The 18,310-nt window shown below is 60.6% G+C and overlaps 1 protein-coding gene across 1 annotated transcript in view; it reads left to right on the forward strand.

The window, feature by feature from the left end:
- Positions 1-670: 670 nt before the first annotated feature.
- EPPK1 (epiplakin 1) overlaps positions 671-18,310 on the forward strand; it is a gene marked incomplete at its 5' end in the record, with an annotated part of 28,926 nt that continues 11,286 nt past the window's right edge. Inside the window, one exon of the mRNA XM_082015049.1 lies at positions 671-18,296. Coding sequence (XP_081871175.1) covers positions 671-18,296 — 17,626 coding nt within the window. The remainder of the gene's footprint in view (positions 18,297-18,310) is intronic.

The following is an 18,310-nucleotide window of genomic DNA, read 5'->3' on the forward strand; positions in this document are numbered from 1 at the left end:
AGCCCCAGCCCCTGCTCCCAGCCCCTGCCTGACCGGTGCTGCTGTGCGGAGTGTGCCAGGGGACCCGGCTAACGCCGTGTCCCTGGCAGAGGGGAGCAGCCCTCCGTGCTGGCTCGGGTTTGCTCTTCCCTGTGCCAGTGTCAGCAGCAGCTCGAGTGAGTGCCAGCACTCCCTGGGGGTTGCTGCTTTTGGCTGTTGCTTTGCTCAGCGGCCCTCCGGGCCTTTGAAGCACTGCACAAGGCTTCTGTGCAGAGACAAGCCCCGCACAGGCTGGTAGTCAAAAGCATGTGACAGCTCGTGGGGGCTTTGCTTCTCACAGAAGCCAGGCCTGCCTCAGCCCAGTGCTCTGCAGGTCCCACTGGTGCTTCTGCTCCAGTCTCTGCCTCATGCTGAGATGTCCTAGTGCACGCAGCGAGTCTAGCTCAGAGAGCCAAGGGCGCTTGCCTCTGGCAGGTCTGGCTCAGCGTGTCAGGGACAGGGACAAGCACACTCCCCTGAACGTGCTCAATCTTTAGCTGTTACTTCGTCCTGCCTGTGAGCTATTTCTTTGTTTTTTCTCCCCCGTATTTAGCACGCAAACCATAGAAAAGTTGATTTCTCACTGAGCTTTCCCATTCTCTCCCCTCTCTCCAGAGAGTCTTGACAGCTGTGAAAGGAGTGCAGTGGGAGGATGGAGAGCAAGCCAGCAGTGAATGGCCATGCTGCCCCCATCTCTCACCAGGAAGACATGCCAGGAGCAAACCACTCGTGCCAGGACATACTGCCTTGCAAGCAGAAAAAAGCAGCTGATGGGGATGTGATGGTGATGAATGCTTCTAGTGAGCCCTTAGAGGCAGCTGGTGGCATTGCTGGAGTGTATGTAGAGGCTTCGAAGAAGATAATGAGCTTTTATGAAGCCACCAGAGAGCATCTTCTGAGTTTGGATTCAGCACTTTGTCTTCTCGAGGCTCAGGCAGCCACAGGCTTCATCACTGACCCAGTGAAGAACGGGCATTTCTCTGTAGCAGAAGCTGTGCAGCTGGGGCTGGTGGGGCTGGAGCTGAAGGAGAGGCTGCTCTCCGCAGAGAAAGCTGCTACTGGCTTTTTGGACCCCTACACAGAAGAGAAAATCTCCCTCTACCAGGCGATCCAGAAGGACCTGATTGGGAGGGAGCAAGGTACTCGGCTGCTAGAGGCCCAGATTGCAACTGGAGGTGTCATTGACCCAGCCACTGGCTGCCGGCTCCCAGCAGATGTTGCCTGTGAGAGGGGATTTTTAGATGAAGAGATGAGGCAGCTCCTCTCTGACCCCAGCAATGAGGACAGCAAAGGGTTCCTCAACCCCAGTACTATGGAGAGGGTCACTTATACAGAGCTTATAAAGAGGTGTGTTGTTGATCCGGCCTTGGGCTTCCTCCTTTTGCCCCTGCAAATCACATTCCCAGGGCTGGGAGGGAGGGTGAGCAGTAGGGATCTGCTGGACTGTGGCATCATCAACCCTGACATGTTCAGAGATCTTGAAGAGGGAAGAGTTTCTGCCCAGGAGGTAGCAGAGAATGACTCCATTCAGCAGTTCCTGCATGGGACAAGGAGCGTGGCTGGTGTTGTCCTGCCTTCCAGTGAACGGAAAAGCCTTTACCAGGCACTGAGAGAGCATCTCCTCATGCCTGGTGCTGCTCTGATGCTCCTGCAAGTCCAGGCCTCCACTGGCAGCCTGACAGACCCCATACAGAACAAAAGCTACTCAGTTGATGAAGCTGTCAGGATCGGTCTCATCGGCCCGGAGCTTCATGAGAAACTGTCTTCAGCTGAGAGGACCATCACTGGATACAGGGACCCCTACACGGGAGAAATGCTCTCTCTGTTCCAAGCCATCAGGAAGGGCTTTATTCCCAAGAATCATGGCATTTGCCTTCTGGAGGCTCAGATGGCCACAGGGGGTATAATTGCTCCAGGCAGGCACCTCCGTGTCCCCACAGAGACAGCTTGCAAGTGGGGGTACCTAGACGAGGCCACAAGACAGCTCCTCTCCAGCCCTACTGATGACATGAAAGGGTTCTTCGACCCCAGCTCCAAAGAGAAGCTGATCTACGCAGACCTGCTCAAGCGGTGTGTTACTGATCCCAACACGGGGCTCCTTCTGTTGCCACTTGGTGGAGACAGCAGTGAAGGATGCGAGGGAACCCACCTCTTCTTTGACCATAGGACCCAAACAGCTCTGGAAAACATACAGGTACCCATTGCTTTAGGTAAATTCAAGGGAAAGTCGGTGTCCCTCTGGAAACTCCTCTTCTCAGACTACATCCAGAGTGAGCAAAGAGCTGCTCTCACCCAGAAGTACCTTGCAGGAACACTCTCTACGCAAGAATTCAGTAAGGCAGTCAGTGCCACCATTGAGGAAATGGCTTCCACTGCTAATATCACCTTTGAAGGACTGAGGGACCGGGTGACAGCTGACCAGCTCCTGAGCTCTGAAATCATCAACAAAGATTTGTTTAAGAAACTGAAGGAGGGAGAAACATCAGCCAAAGAAGTTGTCAGCATGGACACTGTCAAGAAGTACCTGCAAGGGACAGGTAGCATTGGTGGGCTCCTGCTTCCTGACTCCCAGGAGAAGATCAGCATCTACCAAGCAAAGCGGAAAGGACTTTTAAGGCCAGGAACGTCACTGATCCTCCTGGAGGCACAGGCTGCTACTGGATTTATCATTGACCCAGCTGCCAACAAAAGGTATTCTGTGGATGAGGCGTTAAGAGTGAATGTCATTGGCCCAGATGTTTATGACAAGCTCCTGACTGCAGAGAAATCAGTCACCGGCTACAGAGATCCTTACTCAGGGAACAAGATCTCCCTCTTCCAGGCCATGAAGAAGGAGCTCATCATCAAGGAGCACGCTATCCGCCTGCTCGAGGCCCAGATCGCCACCGGCGGCATCATCGACCCCGTCAACAGCCACCGCATCCCTGTGGAGGTGGCCTACCGGCGTGGCTACTTTGACAAGAAGATGAACTTAATTCTTTCTGATCCCAGTGATGACACCAAAGGTTTCTTTGACCCCAACACACATGAAAACCTCACCTACCTGCAGCTGAAGGAGAAGTGCATTACAGAGCCATCCACCGGGCTCTGCCTCCTTCCTCTAAACAGCAGGAAGCGCCAGTTCGTTGATGATGTCACCAGACGGCTGTTTAGGAGCTCCTGGCTGCCAGTCAGGTTTGGGAGGTTACGGGGGGAGAAGGTCTCTGTGTGGGACCTGCTGAACTCTGAGTACTTCAGCGAGGGGAGGCGCCGAGAGATACTCAACCACTACCAGCTGAGGAAGCTCACCCTGGAGCAAATTCGAATCATGTTAGAAGAGGAAATGAAAAAATGGGCCCCCATAAAGTTCCCAGCCATGAGAGGCAGCGTCAGCGCTTATCACCTGATGGAAACAGGTGTCATTGACAAGGCCCTGTTTGAGAAGGTGTTGGAGGGATCTGTCACACCAGAGGAAGTCTTGCACATGGACTCTGTCAGAAAGTATCTCTATGGCTCTGGAAGCATTGGGGGGATTGTACTCCAGCCATCAAACCAAAGGATAAGCATTTATGAGGCCATGAAGAAAAACATCATGGTGCCAGGAGTAGCCCTCCCACTGCTAGAGGCCCAGGCTGCCACAGGCTTCATCATTGACCCTGTGAACAACCAGAAACTCTGTGTGGATGATGCCATCAAGGAGGGGGTCGTTGGACCAGAAGTCCATGAAAAGCTGCAGCATGCAGAAGGGGCTGTAACAGGCTATAAAGATCCTTTCACAGGGAAGAAGATACCTCTCTTCCAGGCGATGAAGAAGGGCCTGATTGCTGACAAACAGGCCATGCAGTTGATGGAGGTGCAGATGGCTACAGGAGGCATCATTGACCCAACATGTGGCCACTATATCCCCATAGAATCTGCCCAGAAGCGAGGGTGTCTCGATGAGGACACAAGCAAGGCCCTTTCTAAGCCCAGTGACAACATCAGAGCCTTCTGCGTCCCAGAGAGCAAAGAGACCGTGACCTATGCTGAACTAATCAAACGCTGCCAGAAGGACGAGATCTCCGGCTTCCACTTGCTGCCTCTGCCACAGACAGCAGCTCCTGCCTACACCGATGAACAAATCCAAAGGATTTTTAGGGAGACTGTGGTGAAGGAAAAAGGGGTCTCCCTCTGGGAGCTAATCCACTCTGGGTATTTCACTGAGGAGCAGAGGAGTGACTTTGTGGAGAGGTTCCAGTCTGAGGAAATGTCGCTGCAGCAGCTGGTTGCTCTTGTGCTCAGACTGGTTGGGGAGATGGAAATGAAAGCCCACAGCCACATCACCTTGGAAGGCTTGCGGGGCAGTGTCCCTGCAGTCTGGCTGCTGGATGCTGGCATTATTACTGAGAAGACATTTGAAGAACTGGCTCAGGGCATAAGAACTCCCGAGGAAGTGGCTGCGATGGAGAGTGTGAAGAGGTACTTGCAGGGCACAGGCAGCATCGCCGGGGTATTCATAGAGGCATCCAAAAAGAAGATGAGCTTTTATGATGCCATGAAAAACAATCTCCTTCTTCCTGGGGCTGCTCTGAGGCTGCTAGAAGCTCAGGCAGCCACAGGATACCTAAGTGACCCAGCAACAAACCGGAGACTCAGCGTGAGGGATGCTGTGAAAGCAGCTGTTGTTGGTGAAGAGCTCACTGAGAAACTCCTTCTAGCTGAGAGGGCAGTGACTGGCTACACAGACCCTTACACGGGGAGCTCCATCTCACTATGCCAAGCTCTCAGGAAAGAGCTGATTCCCCTGGGAGATGCTGTTCCCTTGCTAGAGGCCCAGCTGGCCACAGGAGGGGTCATTGATCCCATTCACCACCATCACCTTCCACTCCAGGCTGCATTTAGATACGGCTTCTATGACGAGGACCTGAACCAAATCCTCTCTCAGCTGAATGACAGCACCAAAATCTTCTTTGATCCAAACACAAAGGAGAATGTGACCTACCAGCAGATGAAGGACAGGTGCATTCATGAGGCTGAGTCAGATCTCTGGCTCCTTCCTCTATCAGAAAACGCGATGTTCTGTGTGGATGAACAAACCATGGAGGTGCTGAAATCTGTGACTGTTTGTGTCAACATAGGGCGTTTCAAAGGACAGACAGTGTCAGTCTGGGACCTTCTCAACTCTGAATATCTCTCAGACAGCAAGAGAAGAGAGCTAGTGCAAAAGTACAAAGATGAGAATACAGAAGTGCTACATGAAATTATAAAAATTGTCACTACAATCATCAAAGAGATTGAGACACAAGGCAAGAAGTTTGCATTCAAGGGCCTGCGGAAAAGAGTATCTGCCAGTGACCTCTTCCAGTCTCAACTGATTGACAAGAAAACCCTTGATGAGCTCAATCAGGGGAAGAAAACAGTCAAAGAAGTCACAGAAATGGACTCTGTCCGCAAGTACCTGGAGGGCAGCAATTTCATAGCAGGGGTCCTTATACAGCCAAGCAATGAGAAGATGAGCATCTACCAGGCCATGAGGAAGGGCATCCTGAGGCCAGGGACAGCACTGGTGCTGCTGGAGGCACAGGCTGCCACTGGCTACATCATTGACCCAGAGAAAAACAAGAAGTTTTCAGTGGAGGAAGCATTAACTGCAGGTCTAATTGGAGGGGAGATTTTTGAGAAGCTACTCTGTGCAGAAAGAGCCGTGACGGGCTACACTGACCCCTACACAAAAGCCCCAATGTCCCTATTTGAAGCTATGAACCAAGGACTAATTGTGAAGAGCCACGGCATCCGCCTGCTTGAGGCCCAGATTGCCACCGGCGGCATCATCGACCCTGTGCACAGCCACCGTATCCCTGTGGAGGTGGCCTACCGGCGTGGCTACTTCAATCAGGAGATGAACCAGATCCTCTCCGACCCCACTGACGACACCAAGGGCTTCTTCGACCCCAACACCCACGAGAACCTCACTTACATGCAGCTCCTGGAGAGATGTGTCCAAGATTCAGAGACTGGGTTGTACATGCTACAAGTTGTACAGGAAGGAGGAAAGTACTTCTACATTGATGAGTTTACAAAACAGGTTTTGCGCTCAAAGACCCTTGAGGTGAAAGTTGGAAAATTTAAGGACCAAACAGTCTCCATCTGGGAAATTCTTTGCTCTCATTACATCTCCGAGCAGAAAAGGAAAGAACTAGTGATGCAGTACAAATGCAAAATGCTCACACTGGAAGAACTTATAGCCCTCATCCTCAAAATAATTGAGGATACAGAGCAAAGAGCAGAAGCCCTCAAGGTTAAAGGACTCCGGGGGGATGTGTCAATATCAGAATTGTTTAACTCTGAGATAATTGACAAGAAAACTCTAGAGCAGCTGCAGGATGGGAGTCTCACGCTTGCCAGCCTCATGAAGAGGGACACTATCAAAAGGTACTTGGATGGCACTGGATGTATTGCTGGGGTTCTACTCCCATCAAGGAAAGAGAAAATGAGCATCTACCAGGCCCTGGAGAAGGGCCTTCTCACAGAGCAATATGCACTGGGGCTGCTGGAGGCACAGGCTGCCACTGGTTTTCTCATTGACCCACTGAAAAATAAGAAGCTGTCTGTGGATGAGGCTGTCTTGTGTGGGCTGGTGGGTAACAACTTGCACAAGAAGCTCCTGTTTGCAGAGAAAGCTGTGACAGGATACACAGATCCTCATGCAGGAAATAAAATATCTCTCTTCCAGGCCATAAGGCAAAAAATAACAGCCAAGGAGCACGGCATCCGCCTGCTTGAGGCCCAGCTCGCCACTGGTGGCATAATTGACCCTGTGCACAGCCACCGCCTCCCTGTGGAGGTGGCCTACCAGCGTGGCTACTTGGATGATGATATGTTTCTCCTACTTTCTGATCCAGATCATGGTAGCAAAGGTTTCATAGATCCAAACACTCATGAGAAAATCAGTTACACTCAGCTTCTACAGAGATGCTCCAAAGACGAAGATACTGGACTGTACCTACTGCAGGTCACGGAAAAAGAAGACCACTATTTCTACATTGATGAGCAAACAAAAAAGAACCTATTAGCTACAAAGGTGCAAGTGCCTGTTGGAAAATACAAAGGACATGTATTATCACTGTGGGAACTTCTCTGTTCTGAGTACATCACAGAAGAGAAAAGAAAAGAACTGGTGAAGAAATATAAAGAGGAATCCCATCATATTCTACGAGGAATCATTGATACAATACTAAATATTATTAAAGAAAAAGAAGAGGACAGAAGTGACGTCTGGTTCCAAGGACTCAGGCAACAAATAACAGCATCAGAACTTCTCAGTGCACAGATAATTACAGAAGAAACAATGGCAAAACTGCAAGAAGGAAAAGAGACGGCACAAGAAATAGCAAAAATGGATAATGTGAGAAGATACCTTGAGGGAACGGGAAGCATTGCGGGCATGCTGGTGCCCTCCAAGGCTGATCCCGCCAAGATGGAGAAGAAGAGCATCTACCAGGCCATGTGGAAGGGCATGCTGAGACCAGGGACAGCATTGGTGCTGCTGGAGGCACAGGCTGCCACCGGCTTCATCATTGACCCGCTCACCAACAAGAAGCTCACCGTGGATGAGGCCGTCTCGTCCGGCCTGGTGGGCAGCGAGCTACAAAAAAAATTACTTTGTGCAGAGAGATCTGTGACGGGCTACACCGACCCATGGACAGGACAAAAGATGTCCCTCTTCCAGGCCATGAAGAAGGAGCTCATCGTCAAGGAGCACGGCATCCGCCTGCTCGAGGCCCAGATCGCCACCGGCGGCATCATCGACCCCGTGCACAGCCACCGCCTCCCCGTGGAGGTGGCCTACCGGCGTGGCTACTTTGACCAGGAGATGAACCAGATCCTCTCCGACCCCACCGATGACACCAAGGGCTTCTTCGACCCCAACACCCACGAGAACCTCACCTACATGCAGCTCCTCCACCGCTGCGTGCCTGACCCGGACACGGGGCTGCTCATGCTCCAGCTGATGGACAAGGGCTCTGCGCTCTACCAGCTGACCGAGGACGCCCGGAAAGCCCTGCAGGCCGCCCGCACCACTGTCAGCGTGGGGCTCTTCCAGGGCCAGAGCGTCACCGTCTGGGAGCTCCTCTTCTCCCGCTACGTCCCCGACCACCGGCGCCAGGACCTCCTCCGGCAGTACAAGGCGGGGACAGTCACCATCTCGGAGATGATCACCCTCCTCACCGCCATCATCACCGGGGCTGAGGGCCGGGCCCACGGCGCTGCTCTGGCCCGCAAGCCGATGCAGCGGGAGGCCCCGCCGTCGGCCGAGAATGGCGAGGCCGCGGACTCCCGGCAGGAGCAGGAGCAGGAACGGGAGCACGAACGGGAGCGGGAGCGGGAGCAGGAGCTGGAGCTGGAGCGGTCCCTGAAGTCCCACACCGCTGAGGTCTCGGCGGGCGGCTTCCACGGCAGGAAGGTCTCCCTGTGGGAGCTCCTCTTCTCCAAGTACGTCTCCGAGGCAAAGAGGCAGGAGCTGCTGGGGAAGGTCCGGGCCCGGAGCCTGGTGCTGGACGAGCTGGCAAGGCTCCTCACCGTCCTCATCGAGGAGGCGGCGGAGCGGAGCAGCAACGTGAAATTCACGGGCCTCAGGAGGCAGGTGACCGCCTCGGACCTGGCGGACTCGGGCATCATCGACAAGGACACGCTGGCCGACCTCGTCCAGGGCTCCAAGACCGTGGAGGAGGTGACGGAAATGGCCTCCGTCAAGCGCTACCTGGACGGCACGGGCTGCATCGCCGGCGTGCTGGTGCCCTCCAAGGCCGACCCCGCCAAGATGGAGAAGATGAGCATCTACCAGGCCATGTGGAAGGGCATCCTGAGGCAGGGCACGGCCCTGGTGCTGCTGGAGGCGCAGGCTGCCACCGGCTTCGTCGTTGACCCGCTCACCAACAAGAAGCTCTCCGTGGACGAGGCCGTCTCGTCCGGCCTGGTGGGCAGCGAGCTGCACGAGAAGCTCCTGTCGGCCGAGAGGGCCGTGACGGGCTACACCGACCCCTACACCGGCGACCAGATGTCCCTCTTCCAGGCCATGAAGAAGGAGCTCATCGTCAAGGAGCACGGCATCCGCCTGCTCGAGGCCCAGATCGCCACCGGCGGCATCATCGACCCCGTGCACAGCCACCGCCTCCCCGTGGAGGTGGCCTACCGGCGTGGCTACTTTGACCAGGAGATGAACCAGATCCTCTCCGACCCCACCGATGACACCAAGGGCTTCTTCGACCCCAACACCCACGAGAACCTCACCTACATGCAGCTCCTCCACCGCTGCGTGCCTGACCCGGACACGGGGCTGCTCATGCTCCAGCTGATGGACAAGGGCTCTGCGCTCTACCAGCTGACCGAGGACGCCCGGAAAGCCCTGCAGGCCGCCCGCACCACTGTCAGCGTGGGGCTCTTCCAGGGCCAGAGCGTCACCGTCTGGGAGCTCCTCTTCTCCCGCTACGTCCCCGACCACCGGCGCCAGGACCTCCTCCGGCAGTACAAGGCGGGGACAGTCACCATCTCGGAGATGATCACCCTCCTCACCGCCATCATCACCGGGGCTGAGGGCCGGGCCCACGGCGCTGCTCTGGCCCGCAAGCCGATGCAGCGGGAGGCCCCGCCGTCGGCCGAGAATGGCGAGGCCGCGGACTCCCGGCAGGAGCAGGAGCAGGAACGGGAGCACGAACGGGAGCGGGAGCGGGAGCAGGAGCTGGAGCTGGAGCGGTCCCTGAAGTCCCACACCGCTGAGGTCTCGGCGGGCGGCTTCCACGGCAGGAAGGTCTCCCTGTGGGAGCTCCTCTTCTCCAAGTACGTCTCTGAGGCAAAGAGGCAGGAGCTGCTGGGGAAGGTCCGGGCCCGGAGCCTGGCGCTGGACGAGCTGGCAAGGCTCCTCACCGTCCTCATCGAGGAGGCGGCGGAGCGGAGCAGCAACGTGAAATTCACGGGCCTCAGGAGGCAGGTGACCGCCTCGGACCTGGCGGACTCGGGCATCATCGACAAGGACACGCTGGCCGACCTCGTCCAGGGCTCCAAGACCGTGGAGGAGGTGACGGAAATGGCCTCCGTCAAGCGCTACCTGGACGGCACGGGCTGCATCGCCGGCGTGCTGGTGCCCTCCAAGGCCGACCCCGCCAAGATGGAGAAGATGAGCATCTACCAGGCCATGTGGAAGGGCATCCTGAGGCAGGGCACGGCCCTGGTGCTGCTGGAGGCGCAGGCTGCCACCGGCTTCGTCGTTGACCCGCTCACCAACAAGAAGCTCTCCGTGGACGAGGCCGTCTCGTCCGGCCTGGTGGGCAGCGAGCTGCACGAGAAGCTCCTGTCGGCCGAGAGGGCCGTGACGGGCTACACCGACCCCTACACCGGCGACCAGATGTCCCTCTTCCAGGCCATGAAGAAGGAGCTCATCGTCAAGGAGCACGGCATCCGCCTGCTCGAGGCCCAGATCGCCACCGGCGGCATCATCGACCCCGTGCACAGCCACCGCCTCCCCGTGGAGGTGGCCTACCGGCGTGGCTACTTTGACCAGGAGATGAACCAGATCCTCTCCGACCCCACCGATGACACCAAGGGCTTCTTCGACCCCAACACCCACGAGAACCTCACCTACATGCAGCTCCTCCACCGCTGCGTGCCTGACCCGGACACGGGGCTGCTCATGCTCCAGCTGATGGACAAGGGCTCTGCGCTCTACCAGCTGACCGAGGACGCCCGGAAAGCCCTGCAGGCCGCCCGCACCACTGTCAGCGTGGGGCTCTTCCAGGGCCAGAGCGTCACCGTCTGGGAGCTCCTCTTCTCCCGCTACGTCCCCGACCACCGGCGCCAGGACCTCCTCCGGCAGTACAAGGCGGGGACAGTCACCATCTCGGAGATGATCACCCTCCTCACCGCCATCATCACCGGGGCTGAGGGCCGGGCCCACGGCGCTGCTCTGGCCCGCAAGCCGATGCAGCGGGAGGCCCCGCCGTCGGCCGAGAATGGCGAGGCCGCGGACTCCCGGCAGGAGCAGGAGCAGGAACGGGAGCACGAACGGGAGCGGGAGCGGGAGCAGGAGCTGGAGCTGGAGCGGTCCCTGAAGTCCCACACCGCTGAGGTCTCGGCGGGCGGCTTCCACGGCAGGAAGGTCTCCCTGTGGGAGCTCCTCTTCTCCAAGTACGTCTCCGAGGCAAAGAGGCAGGAGCTGCTGGGGAAGGTCCAGGCCCGGAGCCTGGTGCTGGACGAGCTGGCAAGGCTCCTCACCGTCCTCATCGAGGAGGCGGCGGAGCGGAGCAGCAACGTGAAATTCACGGGCCTCAGGAGGCAGGTGACCGCCTCGGACCTGGCGGACTCGGGCATCATCGACAAGGACACGCTGGCCGACCTCGTCCAGGGCTCCAAGACCGTGGAGGAGGTGACGGAAATGGCCTCCGTCAAGCGCTACCTGGACGGCACGGGCTGCATCGCCGGCGTGCTGGTGCCCTCCAAGGCCGACCCCGCCAAGATGGAGAAGATGAGCATCTACCAGGCCATGTGGAAGGGCATCCTGAGGCAGGGCACGGCCCTGGTGCTGCTGGAGGCGCAGGCTGCCACCGGCTTCGTCGTTGACCCGCTCACCAACAAGAAGCTCTCCGTGGACGAGGCCGTCTCGTCCGGCCTGGTGGGCAGCGAGCTGCACGAGAAGCTCCTGTCGGCCGAGAGGGCCGTGACGGGCTACACCGACCCCTACACCGGCGACCAGATGTCCCTCTTCCAGGCCATGAAGAAGGAGCTCATCGTCAAGGAGCACGGCATCCGCCTGCTCGAGGCCCAGATCGCCACCGGCGGCATCATCGACCCCGTGCACAGCCACCGCCTCCCCGTGGAGGTGGCCTACCGGCGTGGCTACTTTGACCAGGAGATGAACCAGATCCTCTCCGACCCCACCGATGACACCAAGGGCTTCTTCGACCCCAACACCCACGAGAACCTCACCTACATGCAGCTCCTCCACCGCTGCGTGCCTGACCCGGACACGGGGCTGCTCATGCTCCAGCTGATGGACAAGGGCTCTGCGCTCTACCAGCTGACCGAGGACGCCCGGAAAGCCCTGCAGGCCGCCCGCACCACTGTCAGCGTGGGGCTCTTCCAGGGCCAGAGCGTCACCGTCTGGGAGCTCCTCTTCTCCCGCTACGTCCCCGACCACCGGCGCCAGGACCTCCTCCGGCAGTACAAGGCGGGGACAGTCACCATCTCGGAGATGATCACCCTCCTCACCGCCATCATCACCGGGGCTGAGGGCCGGGCCCACGGCGCTGCTCTGGCCCGCAAGCCGATGCAGCGGGAGGCCCCGCCGTCGGCCGAGAATGGCGAGGCCGCGGACTCCCGGCAGGAGCAGGAGCAGGAACGGGAGCACGAACGGGAGCGGGAGCGGGAGCAGGAGCTGGAGCTGGAGCGGTCCCTGAAGTCCCACACCGCTGAGGTCTCGGCGGGCGGCTTCCACGGCAGGAAGGTCTCCCTGTGGGAGCTCCTCTTCTCCAAGTACGTCTCCGAGGCAAAGAGGCAGGAGCTGCTGGGGAAGGTCCGGGCCCGGAGCCTGGTGCTGGACGAGCTGGCAAGGCTCCTCACCGTCCTCATCGAGGAGGCGGCGGAGCGGAGCAGCAACGTGAAATTCACGGGCCTCAGGAGGCAGGTGACCGCCTCGGACCTGGCGGACTCGGGCATCATCGACAAGGACACGCTGGCCGACCTCGTCCAGGGCTCCAAGACCGTGGAGGAGGTGACGGAAATGGCCTCCGTCAAGCGCTACCTGGACGGCACGGGCTGCATCGCCGGCGTGCTGGTGCCCTCCAAGGCCGACCCCGCCAAGATGGAGAAGATGAGCATCTACCAGGCCATGTGGAAGGGCATCCTGAGGCAGGGCACGGCCCTGGTGCTGCTGGAGGCGCAGGCTGCCACCGGCTTCGTCGTTGACCCGCTCACCAACAAGAAGCTCTCCGTGGACGAGGCCGTCTCGTCCGGCCTGGTGGGCAGCGAGCTGCACGAGAAGCTCCTGTCGGCCGAGAGGGCCGTGACGGGCTACACCGACCCCTACACCGGCGACCAGATGTCCCTCTTCCAGGCCATGAAGAAGGAGCTCATCGTCAAGGAGCACGGCATCCGCCTGCTCGAGGCCCAGATCGCCACCGGCGGCATCATCGACCCCGTGCACAGCCACCGCCTCCCCGTGGAGGTGGCCTACCGGCGTGGCTACTTTGACCAGGAGATGAACCAGATCCTCTCCGACCCCACCGATGACACCAAGGGCTTCTTCGACCCCAACACCCACGAGAACCTCACCTACATGCAGCTCCTCCACCGCTGCGTGCCTGACCCGGACACGGGGCTGCTCATGCTCCAGCTGATGGACAAGGGCTCTGCGCTCTACCAGCTGACCGAGGACGCCCGGAAAGCCCTGCAGGCCGCCCGCACCACTGTCAGCGTGGGGCTCTTCCAGGGCCAGAGCGTCACCGTCTGGGAGCTCCTCTTCTCCCGCTACGTCCCCGACCACCGGCGCCAGGACCTCCTCCGGCAGTACAAGGCGGGGACAGTCACCATCTCGGAGATGATCACCCTCCTCACCGCCATCATCACCGGGGCTGAGGGCCGGGCCCACGGCGCTGCTCTGGCCCGCAAGCCGATGCAGCGGGAGGCCCCGCCGTCGGCCGAGAATGGCGAGGCCGCGGACTCCCGGCAGGAGCAGGAGCAGGAACGGGAGCACGAACGGGAGCGGGAGCGGGAGCAGGAGCTGGAGCTGGAGCGGTCCCTGAAGTCCCACACCGCTGAGGTCTCGGCGGGCGGCTTCCACGGCAGGAAGGTCTCCCTGTGGGAGCTCCTCTTCTCCAAGTACGTCTCCGAGGCAAAGAGGCAGGAGCTGCTGGGGAAGGTCCGGGCCCGGAGCCTGGTGCTGGACGAGCTGGCAAGGCTCCTCACCATCCTCATCGAGGAGGCGGCGGAGCGGAGCAGCAACGTGAAATTCACGGGCCTCAGGAGGCAGGTGACCGCCTCGGACCTGGCGGACTCGGGCATCATCGACAAGGACACGCTGGCCGACCTCGTCCAGGGCTCCAAGACCGTGGAGGAGGTGACGGAAATGGCCTCCGTCAAGCGCTACCTGGACGGCACGGGCTGCATCGCCGGCGTGCTGGTGCCCTCCAAGGCCGACCCCGCCAAGATGGAGAAGATGAGCATCTACCAGGCCATGTGGAAGGGCATCCTGAGGCAGGGCACGGCCCTGGTGCTGCTGGAGGCGCAGGCTGCCACCGGCTTCGTCGTTGACCCGCTCACCAACAAGAAGCTCTCCGTGGACGAGGCCGTCTCGTCCGGCCTGGTGGGCAGCGAGCTGCACGAGAAGCTCCTGTCGGCCGAGAGGGCCGTGACGGGCTACACCGACCCCTACACCGGCGACCAGATGTCCCTCTTCCAGGCCATGAAGAAGGAGCTCATCGTCAAGGAGCACGGCATCCGCCTGCTCGAGGCCCAGATCGCCACCGGCGGCATCATCGACCCCGTGCACAGCCACCGCCTCCCCGTGGAGGTGGCCTACCGGCGTGGCTACTTTGACCAGGAGATGAACCAGATCCTCTCCGACCCCACCGATGACACCAAGGGCTTCTTCGACCCCAACACCCACGAGAACCTCACCTACATGCAGCTCCTCCACCGCTGCGTGCCTGACCCGGACACGGGGCTGCTCATGCTCCAGCTGATGGACAAGGGCTCTGCGCTCTACCAGCTGACCGAGGACGCCCGGAAAGCCCTGCAGGCCGCCCGCACCACTGTCAGCGTGGGGCTCTTCCAGGGCCAGAGCGTCACCGTCTGGGAGCTCCTCTTCTCCCGCTACGTCCCCGACCACCGGCGCCAGGACCTCCTCCGGCAGTACAAGGCGGGGACAGTCACCATCTCGGAGATGATCACCCTCCTCACCGCCATCATCACCGGGGCTGAGGGCCGGGCCCACGGCGCTGCTCTGGCCCGCAAGCCGATGCAGCGGGAGGCCCCGCCGTCGGCCGAGAATGGCGAGGCCGCGGACTCCCGGCAGGAGCAGGAGCAGGAACGGGAGCACGAACGGGAGCGGGAGCGGGAGCAGGAGCTGGAGCTGGAGCGGTCCCTGAAGTCCCACACCGCTGAGGTCTCGGCGGGCGGCTTCCACGGCAGGAAGGTCTCCCTGTGGGAGCTCCTCTTCTCCAAGTACGTCTCCGAGGCAAAGAGGCAGGAGCTGCTGGGGAAGGTCCGGGCCCGGAGCCTGGCGCTGGACGAGCTGGCAAGGCTCCTCACCGTCCTCATCGAGGAGGCGGCGGAGCGGAGCAGCAACGTGAAATTCACGGGCCTCAGGAGGCAGGTGACCGCCTCGGACCTGGCGGACTCGGGCATCATCGACAAGGACACGCTGGCCGACCTCGTCCAGGGCTCCAAGACCGTGGAGGAGGTGACGGAAATGGCCTCCGTCAAGCGCTACCTGGACGGCACGGGCTGCATCGCCGGCGTGCTGGTGCCCTCCAAGGCCGACCCCGCCAAGATGGAGAAGATGAGCATCTACCAGGCCATGTGGAAGGGCATCCTGAGGCAGGGCACGGCCCTGGTGCTGCTGGAGGCGCAGGCTGCCACCGGCTTCGTCGTTGACCCGCTCACCAACAAGAAGCTCTCCGTGGACGAGGCCGTCTCGTCCGGCCTGGTGGGCAGCGAGCTGCACGAGAAGCTCCTGTCGGCCGAGAGGGCCGTGACGGGCTACACCGACCCCTACACCGGCGACCAGATGTCCCTCTTCCAGGCCATGAAGAAGGAGCTCATCGTCAAGGAGCACGGCATCCGCCTGCTCGAGGCCCAGATCGCCACCGGCGGCATCATCGACCCCGTGCACAGCCACCGCCTCCCCGTGGAGGTGGCCTACCGGCGTGGCTACTTTGACCAGGAGATGAACCAGATCCTCTCCGACCCCACCGATGACACCAAGGGCTTCTTCGACCCCAACACCCACGAGAACCTCACCTACATGCAGCTCCTCCACCGCTGCGTGCCTGACCCGGACACGGGGCTGCTCATGCTCCAGCTGATGGACAAGGGCTCTGCGCTCTACCAGCTGACCGAGGACGCCCGGAAAGCCCTGCAGGCCGCCCGCACCACTGTCAGCGTGGGGCTCTTCCAGGGCCAGAGCGTCACCGTCTGGGAGCTCCTCTTCTCCCGCTACGTCCCCGACCACCGGCGCCAGGACCTCCTCCGGCAGTACAAGGCGGGGACAGTCACCATCTCGGAGATGATCACCCTCCTCACCGCCATCATCACCGGGGCTGAGGGCCGGGCCCACGGCGCTGCTCTGGCCCGCAAGCCGATGCAGCGGGAGGCCCCGCCGTCGGCCGAGAATGGCGAGGCCGCGGACTCCCGGCAGGAGCAGGAGCAGGAACGGGAGCACGAACGGGAGCGGGAGCGGGAGCAGGAGCTGGAGCTGGAGCGGTCCCTGAAGTCCCACACCGCTGAGGTCTCGGCGGGCGGCTTCCACGGCAGGAAGGTCTCCCTGTGGGAGCTCCTCTTCTCCAAGTACGTCTCCGAGGCAAAGAGGCAGGAGCTGCTGGGGAAGGTCCGGGCCCGGAGCCTGGTGCTGGACGAGCTGGCAAGGCTCCTCACCGTCCTCATCGAGGAGGCGGCGGAGCGGAGCAGCAACGTGAAATTCACGGGCCTCAGGAGGCAGGTGACCGCCTCGGACCTGGCGGACTCGGGCATCATCGACAAGGACACGCTGGCCGACCTCGTCCAGGGCTCCAAGACCGTGGAGGAGGTGACGGAAATGGCCTCCGTCAAGCGCTACCTGGACGGCACGGGCTGCATCGCCGGCGTGCTGGTGCCCTCCAAGGCCGACCCCGCCAAGATGGAGAAGATGAGCATCTACCAGGCCATGTGGAAGGGCATCCTGAGGCAGGGCACGGCCCTGGTGCTGCTGGAGGCGCAGGCTGCCACCGGCTTCGTCGTTGACCCGCTCACCAACAAGAAGCTCTCCGTGGACGAGGCCGTCTCGTCCGGCCTGGTGGGCAGCGAGCTGCACGAGAAGCTCCTGTCGGCCGAGAGGGCCGTGACGGGCTACACCGACCCCTACACCGGCGACCAGATGTCCCTCTTCCAGGCCATGAAGAAGGAGCTCATCGTCAAGGAGCACGGCATCCGCCTGCTCGAGGCCCAGATCGCCACCGGCGGCATCATCGACCCCGTGCACAGCCACCGCCTCCCCGTGGAGGTGGCCTACCGGCGTGGCTACTTTGACCAGGAGATGAACCAGATCCTCTCCGACCCCACCGATGACACCAAGGGCTTCTTCGACCCCAACACCCACGAGAACCTCACCTACATGCAGCTCCTCCACCGCTGCGTGCCTGACCCGGACACGGGGCTGCTCATGCTCCAGCTGATGGACAAGGGCTCTGCGCTCTACCAGCTGACCGAGGACGCCCGGAAAGCCCTGCAGGCCGCCCGCACCACTGTCAGCGTGGGGCTCTTCCAGGGCCAGAGCGTCACCGTCTGGGAGCTCCTCTTCTCCCGCTACGTCCCCGACCACCGGCGCCAGGACCTCCTCCGGCAGTACAAGGCGGGGACAGTCACCATCTCGGAGATGATCACCCTCCTCACCGCCATCATCACCGGGGCTGAGGGCCGGGCCCACGGCGCTGCTCTGGCCCGCAAGCCGATGCAGCGGGAGGCCCCGCCGTCGGCCGAGAATGGCGAGGCCGCGGACTCCCGGCAGGAGCAGGAGCAGGAACGGGAGCACGAACGGGAGCGGGAGCGGGAGCAGGAGCTGGAGCTGGAGCGGTCCCTGAAGTCCCACACCGCTGAGGTCTCGGCGGGCGGCTTCCACGGCAGGAAGGTCTCCCTGTGGGAGCTCCTCTTCTCCAAGTACGTCTCCGAGGCAAAGAGGCAGGAGCTGCTGGGGAAGGTCCGGGCCCGGAGCCTGGCGCTGGACGAGCTGGCAAGGCTCCTCACCGTCCTCATCGAGGAGGCGGCGGAGCGGAGCAGCAACGTGAAATTCACGGGCCTCAGGAGGCAGGTGACCGCCTCGGACCTGGCGGACTCGGGCATCATCGACAAGGACACGCTGGCCGACCTCGTCCAGGGCTCCAAGACCGTGGAGGAGGTGACGGAAATGGCCTCCGTCAAGCGCTACCTGGACGGCACGGGCTGCATCGCCGGCGTGCTGGTGCCCTCCAAGGCCGACCCCGCCAAGATGGAGAAGATGAGCATCTACCAGGCCATGTGGAAGGGCATCCTGAGGCAGGGCACGGCCCTGGTGCTGCTGGAGGCGCAGGCTGCCACCGGCTTCGTCGTTGAC

The sequence above is a fragment of the Phaethon aethereus genome (genome assembly GCF_964289735.1).
Source record: "Phaethon aethereus genome assembly, chromosome: 2".
Classification (NCBI taxonomy): Eukaryota; Metazoa; Chordata; class Aves; order Phaethontiformes; family Phaethontidae; genus Phaethon; species Phaethon aethereus.